We start from the raw sequence: 8,588 nt of genomic DNA, 5'->3' as shown, positions 1-8,588 counted from the left end.
ACAGAGCTGGAGAATCAATACTTCAACCTAGTTCCTTGAAGGTGAATGATATAGAAGTTATGATTGCACAAGTCATTGTGTCTTGAACAAATGCACTAAGGAATTGCCACTTCCACTGACTCAGTTGTTTAGCAAATCTGATGTCCTCAACAATCCTTAGAGTAGAAAGAGGACAAGATTATTCCATTGCATAAAAGTGGAAGCAAAAACAGATGATTTAAATTAGACCAGTTTGCATTTCTGGAGTGGTTGTGAAGGTCTTGGAGAGATTGGTTAGGAATAGAATACAGGATTGGGTGGATAAGGAAAGGATTCTGTATAGAGGTCAACATGGCTTTGTTAATGGGAGATCTTGTTTTACTAATTTACTTACATTTTATAATAAGGTGACTACAGTTTTGGATAGGGGTGATACTTCCAGTTTTACAAAGGCCCTTGACAGCCTACTACATAATGAACTGGCGTATGTTATGGCAAACGGGATTGGAAAATCGGTTGATTGGACAGCAAACAAGTTTTCTAATCAATACTATGTCTCTCAGAAGGAGTTACCAGCGGAGTCCCACAGGGTTCTGTTCTAGGTCCACTGCTGTTTGATAATAATATTACAAGCTGATATTCAGCTGTTTGCAGATGATTCTAAGCTGGGAAAAGTTATTAAGAATGATGCAGATGTACTGGTGCTTCAGAGCAATTTGAATAAAGTGGCTACATGGACTAACAAGTGGGGGATGTCAATTTAACACCAATGCACGTAAAGTTTTGCATCATATTGGAGACATGGTATTACAGGAGTGAATATGATTGAGACAGAAATTGTTTATGGGGAGCTTTTATCAAATAGATGTCCAGGATATTTTTCAAAGGGAGGAGAAGGGATAAGGTTTTATAAAGGTGTGTGCATTAGAGAGTGCAGCATGACTTTTGCATGGAAAGCAGTTGGTAAGGGGAATTTAATGCAAATGAGGTGGTGCGTGAACAAACACTGAACCAATTTAAGACAAGGTACAATAAGCATTTCTGTTGGAAAGCATCTACTGCCTCCCTTGATGATTCTCGACTCCAGAAGGTGTTTGTATAATATCTTTAAAAGCACATACATGGATTTTACACTATCCCATGCAAAACTAATACCTTGCTTATCAGAAGTAGCTTGAAAAAAGCTCATCTGCTTTCTAGCAGATGAAATGGGTTTCAAGAATCTGTTAGTCAAGTCAATACTAAATCCTTATAGACTTACAATGCTTCCATAGCTAGACTTCACAAAATGAGCTGACACAATGACTAGCATTTTTTTTCATTTCAAAAGAAATGAAAATACGCTCGCCATTGGGTCAAACACTAATAAAACTACAGCAAAATTCAACCAAACACTAATAATTAAGAGCTAGATAATTGATATTAAGTTACAACCACTGAATATTTCTTTTACAGTATAATAAATAATATTACTTCTGGAAAGGATGAAATCTGGTTTACTGAAAGGGGGAAATGTCCTTAAGACTATAGATGTATCTAATATTTAATTATGCCCATTTGTGCGAATAAAAGTTTCACCAATATAATTAATATCAAATAATTTTAATTTTCAAGCCAATTAACAAACGTGTAACACTTGGGCCTAGTGTTCCAAATACTAGTTTCGTGATAAAAGCATTGTTCATTATTGTTTAGAATTTTAGACTCTTAACTGGGAAAATACTCCTTTAACCTATGAATAAAATAAATGAACTAAACTCGTAATTCATACCTTAAAACATTTATTAATGGCTTTTACATTCTTCATATCACAATTTAAGCCGTATCATCAGGTTTGGTAACTCTGGTATACACTACTTGGCTGTGATGTTTTACAATTTGCTTAATTAAGCCTTTATGCAACAATTCTTCTAATGCCTTTCTTGCAAGAGAACCTCTTACTTTTAGTCTCTCCGAAACTACGCTTGGGGTAATAAGCTTATAACTTAGAACTTCTTTGTACAGCTTATCGTACGTGACTTTATCGAAGAGAACCAAATTATTCAGTTTATCACGAACTTTTCCTTTTGACCACTTCTTCTTCTTTGCCTTTCCACCAGAGGAAGCTTTTTCTTTTTTCTTGGCAGCAGCTTTGGGATCCTTCTTCTTTTCTTGCTTAGGAGGCATGTTAAAGAACTATCGATTTAAGACGAGGTGATGAAGCAGCTCCAAACAACGTGGCACGAAACAATGTGCTAAGCAAAGAAAGAGACAAGATGGCTGATACTCTCGAACCAATGTACAATAAAAAACCTCCACCTATACATTTCTCCTATTTCGAGGTGTTTGTAAAAGCGTATAAAATAAGTACAGAAAATAGCCAATTTAGAGATTCCCATTCCAAGTTATTATGAAAACATCAGATTGTCGGCCTCTTTAATTTACAAACCGACAATAAGATAAAATTATTAATAATTTTCTGCACATTTTTGTTCAAGATTAAATGATTTCTTTTTAACGTGAATTTATATAATAGAGAAACAGATAAACTGAATACTATTTCATAGTTAACATGAATTCTGTGCTTAGTTTTCGGTTTTCTCAAACAATCAGTAAAATTTTGTGTACAGAATTTCTCTTTACAATATTTGAATTCATCCAACAGCAGCTCTTTATGTTAAATACACGAAAATTTTCCGGGAGAGGGGGGGGGTGTACATGTTTCGTAAGGAGATCGAATACATACTGCATTTTTCCATGTTTTGAATAAGTAGTAGGCAATGTTATGATTTTAACTAAGAAGGTTGTGAGAAACCTCGAACAAAGTAAGACTAAAGATCGAAAAACGCCTCTTATAATTATTATATTTACGCTATTTTACCTGCTTTTGTTTAGGAGTGTTTAAATGTCATTGGCTTTTTTATGATTTCTTTTTAACATTGCCTCACGATTCTTAGGGCATTGCAGATGTATATTTACCAATAAATATATGTAGCATAAAGGAAGAGAAATTTACACATACCTTTTTCAGGGTGTTGCGGCTTTTCTTCTTTCTGCGATGTGCAAAATACTGTGCGTGTGTGTGTGTGTGGTGGTGGGGGGGGGAAGTTAGGCAATGTTGGAGAATAAAATAAAAAATCATCTAACGCCTTTTTATTCCCGTATACGGAGAGTAGGCGAGGCCATTTAGTCCTACCTATCTAACTTTTGGAGACTGAGTGGGCAGTTTAATCTCCACTGGTACCAATCAGAGATAGATGGCCCAAGGCTATCACTAATTAAGCGGTAGGCAGTGAAGAGAGACGGCTCAAATGTGCCGCCATCTCGTGGTCCCTAACCCTAATACAATATATTTAATGTCTGAAATAATGTGGGTTCTACTGTCGATTTTCTTGAGTTTACGGGACGAAAAACCTGAGTTTTGGGGAGGAAAACCCCGCTTGCCCGTGCCAGAGATCGACTAACTCGGGAACCGGTCGAAAAAAGGCTTAGAAAAATTTCCTCTAGTCGCTGACTAGACTCGAAACCAAGTCTTCGTGCGGCCAAGCGCCGTGGTGTGTAAACGCCACATCCACTGAGCTACACAGGCTCTTAATAAAATAGAAATTGAAAAAAACTGTTTTTTTTGTATAATACACACACACACACACACACACACACACACACACACACACACACACACACACACACACACACACACACACACACACACATATATATATTATATTATTAGGGATTGGAGGAGCGTTTTTTATTTATCTAGGGTGAAAGGGGTTGAAAACAGCAACTGATTTTTAGAGGGGGGGGGTTGACGGGTTGCAGTCTGTTTCGACTATGCTCGGTCGTCGTCTGAACGCATGGAGGAAGTGGATGCTATGTCAGGTCGGGTAGATGCTTCTGCTTTTGAAGTGTTTGTGTTATTGCCCATTGGTCGGGGTTGTGACCTCAATTTTATGTTGTGAAGCTTCCAAACCTTGGAGATTATGTAGGGCCTGTGGACGTTGATAGAGTTCGCGTCACATTTTATGGCCATTGTTTCTGATATTCTAAGCATTGTTTCATTGTCTTGTCTGTCTACTATGATGACCTTGTCGATCTGCAGGGTATGTTTTTGTTCAAGGACGTGAAAGCTATTTCAGTTTTTCCTGTGTTTTGTATTCGATTTTTCTTTTCGATGTTGCGTTTTTTAGTATTTAAATGTTCTGGAATAGGGATGTTACAATCGCGGAAGTGTTCTTGTAGTCTTGCCCATAAAGACCTGATGGCGGAACCTGTGTAGGTGATATCACAGTCTTTTTGGCAGGGAAATTTATAGACTTCGTTGCAGTGGCGCATCCAGGATTTAATCTTGGAGGGGGACGAGTACTCAAGATTTAACTTTGGGGGGTCCAGTTGAGTAGATGATTTGAGAATAGGCACACTACGCATTGCACGACCTATGATTGAATATTTGCAGTGATCGCCAATACATTATACCCATGATCTCTGGCCCGGCTCGGGCAAACAAAGTATCCCCCGAGCACTACTTCGTTCGCCTTGCGTTCGTTATGAACGCAAGGCAAACGAAGACCGTGATTACCGAGAGTCAGAAGGTATTCCCACCTTATGTGACCGCTAATTCATAAGCAGTATGTAAATAGAAGACACGACACAAATAAAATAAAAAAGAATTATAATTAGGAAAAATTTTTGAAAACGTTTCTAGTCTTTTTCCTTTTTCTTTTGGGGGAGCCAGGGCCCCTTGTCCCCCTCCGTGGGTGTGCCAATGCTACGTTGTGGTGTTCAAATATTTCTTTTTGTGTCTGAGATTTAGTGGGTTTTAGGAGATTTGCTAATTTTTGGTTTGTGGTGAATACCAGTTTGTAGTCAGTTTGTTTGAAGATGTATTTATAGGCTTTGTATGTGTTTTGGGTGTAATGTAGTTTGATAATTTTTTGTGTTGGGAAGTTTGTTTTGGTACTTGGGTTGTTTGGTACTTGGGCCTCTTATAATTCTTTTGCTTTGACCGACAAAAGGAAAGATGCCATACTTTTTAAAAATTGGGGAAAAGTCATCTCTCCATCTGACCATTTCTGAAATTAGAAGTATTCCCACTGCATGCTACATAAGAAACAATTTTCCAAACCCTAGTATTTAATATATGTTGGTACTCTTCTCTGTGTGTGTTTTCTTATAGAAATAAATACTTACTCATCAATGTCAAAACTGAACTATGAGATCGACTGAAAAATAAAAGATTTCACGTCATAAGAATCAAACCTATCAATTCTTTCTTCTGTAGCCTAATGGTAAGAACTTACCATCTAAAGCTAATGGTAAGTTCTTACCATTAGCTTTAGATGTTGTTTATTTGCAAGAAACAACCTGTTATAGAGGTGACAAGGGGTTTGAAAGTGTTTAATCTGATAATAGCATCAGAAGATTTATTCATAACGAAGCCAGACACTCTGTCTTCCATTGATTAGAGTGACTATGCAGTCTTGTTCTGGAGGGTTGCGAAATGTGGAATTTTGTATCAAGAAGGGGCATATGTTCATCTATAAGGCAGGTGATTATGAGAGACTCAGGAGTCATCTCGGAACAGTGCCTTGGCTTCAGAAGCTACAAGGAAAGAATGTCAGTAGTGCATGGCAAGTGGTCAGAGATTGCTTGAGCGTAATAGAATAAGACTGCATACCCAAAGTCAGGAGAATAAACCAAGTTGTAATTAAGTGGATGAGTAGGGATATAAAGCAAGAGAGAAATTATTGTGGAGGGAATGTAAAGAAAAAAGTGATCAACATATTTCTGAACATACAAAGCGCAAGTAAGAAGGGAGATTAGTATGCTAACAAAGGTCAAATCAGACTATGAGAGAAAATTAGATAAACAGGCCAAAGTAAACCCAAAAGAGTTTTTTTCATTATGTATCAAGTAAGAAAAAAAATTACAACGGTAGGATGCCTTTAAACAATGCTCTTGGTAGGAAGTGACTGAGCCAAAAGACATAGTCGGGTTTCTAAGTGATCATTTTGCAAGGCATGACATCCAGTTGGAGATTTTACAGTTGCGAATGTTACAGAGACACACACATCTCAAAATTCAGGTAGATGAACAGGCGGTGTTCATTATATTTAAAAATATAAATGTGAACATAGCAGTGGAATTGGATGGTATGTCACCGTACGTACTATATAAAGTACAAGAATATTGGCATTACCTCTAAAGAAGGTGTTAAATCTAAGGCTCAGTTCTGGCAGGGTTACAATGGAGTGGAAAGAGGGTAAAATGATACTATTGCATGAAGGTGGTTGCAACCTTTGTCTTATTCGAATTTTATAATAAACAATTAATATGTCAGCAGTGGTTATCAAAGCATTGGAAAAGTTGGTGAAAGATAAAATGAGACAGTAGATGGATAGGGATGCGATACTCTATTTTGGACAGCATGGCTTTGTACCGGATAGGTCCAGTCTTAGTAAATTATTCGCATTTTATAATAAAGTGACAGCAGAATTTGATAAAGGTAATGGCTACACCATGATACTGCTGGACTTTTCCAAGGTATTTGGCAGAATACCGCATGGAAAACTATTACAAAACCTGGAGCAAATGGGAATGGATATTAGGCTAGTAGCATGGCTGACAAACAGACACCGAGGACCACTACTCTTTAATTTGTATGTCAATGATGTAGATATCTTGCAGGATGATATTAAATAAACTGGCATTGTGGTCAAAGGATAATTGTCAATTTAATGTTGCAAAATGTAAGCTTATGCATTTATGGTTGAAGTATCATATTGATGATACTCGATTGCAGGAAATTGATGACACTAGGGAGTTGGCGAAAATGTCGAAGTTCAGAAGGAATATTGGAAAATTAGTAAAATAGCTCAAATGGTTACTTGGATTTTGAAAAACACAGTAACAAGTAAATAGAGGGAAGTTATTATCCCTCTTTATAAGGCTATGATTCGGCCACTTCTTGACAACTGCACACAGATGGGTTTCTTAGGGATGGGGAGGTGGTAGAGAGGATTCCGAGATGAACGACAAAGATGATTACAAGTCTGTGGAATACTCCCTACTAAGGAATACTCCCTACTCCCTACTTGTGGATCACAGAGCTTAGTTGATAGGCAGAAAAAAGGGAACATGATTGAAACTTTCAATATATTAAAGGAGTTTTATAAAATTGATCGAAGTGAAAATTTTCAATATATGACATATAGTTGGAGAACTAGGGACCATCCTTGGAAATTGTGTAAAAGTGTGGTTAGTAGGGGTGTGTGGACCAGATTTTTTGCTCGGAGAGTGGTGAGTGAGTAGAATGGACAAGTTAGTTGATCTCTACCATGGCTAGCGGTTTTACCCTCCCATAAACTCTGGTTTTGTTTAGTACGACCGCAGAACCTAAAATATGTCAGACTAACATATTGTGTTAGGGTTAAGGATCACAAGACAAGATGGCCACACGTATCAGTCGTATTTTCACCGGATGCCGCGTATAAATAGCGATAGTGGTGGACCAGCTATCTCTTGGCTATCAGTGGAGATCGAACTTCCCCTTAGTCTGCAAAAGTTAGTTAGGAATAAAACGGCTTCGTCTTGAAATTATTTTATTTTATTTTGATATATACATATGAAGAGGGTGGCGTGATAGCGCTAAATATGAGAACTAGACGATTCACTATTAGGAATTTTCCTAAGTGCTCCAGGCAAGGTTGATGCAAGCATTCTTGAAAAACGCTGAAAATTAATTATGGCACAGAATTTTTCAGTCGAACAAGTCGAGTTCTCTCCAGATAGGGATTGCAAAAATCGTGGAATATAACAAGGATGCCTAACTTAAGTTTTGTAGATCTAAAAAGTTATTTGACAAGTTGCCTAGAGAAAAACTTTTAAAAACTACTGAAATAAAGAGCCAAAAGGCTTCATTTGGGCGATGCATAATTATTTAAATTAAGTGGATATTGAATCCAACATTATTTCAAAGCCGAATAGAGACTGTACAAGAGTTTCGTGCCGAATATAGAAACTATAAAAGTTTCGGCTGATCCAAGCGCAAGCAAAGAAACTCGTGGTAAAGGTGGAGTAAGCTCTGATCACTTTCCTTAGTATTTCCCATAATGTCACTACCCAGTCCGGTTTCGACCTTTGTTGAGGTCTCATTAGTGGATAGATTGACCCAGATGTAAATAACCAGGTTGAAGTGATGCAGAAGTTATACTTTACCATACGAGTTGCTACAAGTATATTGGTTAATGAAAAATTATATAGAACAATACATCTATATTTCAGTTGTAAGTGAATAGTTAGAATTAAAGGGAAACAGCAAAAGGCTTGACGTGAAATGGGTGTAAAACAAGGCTGCATACTATTCCCAGTCTTATTCATCATATACATTGATTGCATTATGTAAAAGAAGTGACTTTAACATAGCATCAGAATGGGAGATATCAAATTTAGCTATCTGCTTTATTCGCATACTGTACTTTTAAGTACACCTTGCAAATCTCTAAGATTCACTAAATAAATTTAATAGCAGTTATAACAAATCTGATTTGAAAATTAGCAGTAAAAAGGCCAAAACCGGGAAAAAAACAGGAAGTCATAGAAATTTTCAACTGTATTCTACATTTTCCATG

General features: G+C 37.1%; 1 protein-coding gene across 1 annotated transcript; it reads right to left on the bottom strand.

Moving 5' to 3' along the window:
• Positions 1 to 1,743: 1,743 nt before the first annotated feature.
• On the bottom strand, positions 1,744 to 2,228 carry RpS25 (ribosomal protein S25). The gene has a single exon (XM_090410244.1). The coding sequence runs from the start codon at positions 2,143 to 2,145 to the stop codon at positions 1,795 to 1,797; it is 351 nt and encodes a 116-aa protein (XP_090266370.1). The 5' UTR covers positions 2,146 to 2,228; the 3' UTR covers positions 1,744 to 1,794.
• Between the last annotated feature and the right edge of the window lie 6,360 nt (positions 2,229 to 8,588).

The sequence above is a fragment of the Typopeltis vanoorti genome, chromosome 20 (genome assembly GCF_054136105.1).
Source record: "Typopeltis vanoorti isolate ZY-2024b chromosome 20, IOZ_Tvanoo_1.0, whole genome shotgun sequence".
NCBI lineage: Eukaryota > Metazoa > Arthropoda > Arachnida > Uropygi > Thelyphonidae > Typopeltis > Typopeltis vanoorti.
Note: the sequence above shows the minus strand (reverse complement) of the source record. Positions and strands in the feature narration are given on the sequence as shown.

Coding starts and splice junctions, on each gene's coding strand:
- RpS25 (XM_090410244.1), bottom strand. CDS start 2,145: ATGCCTCCTAAGCAAGAAAAGAAGAAGGATCCCAAAGCTGCTGCCAAG.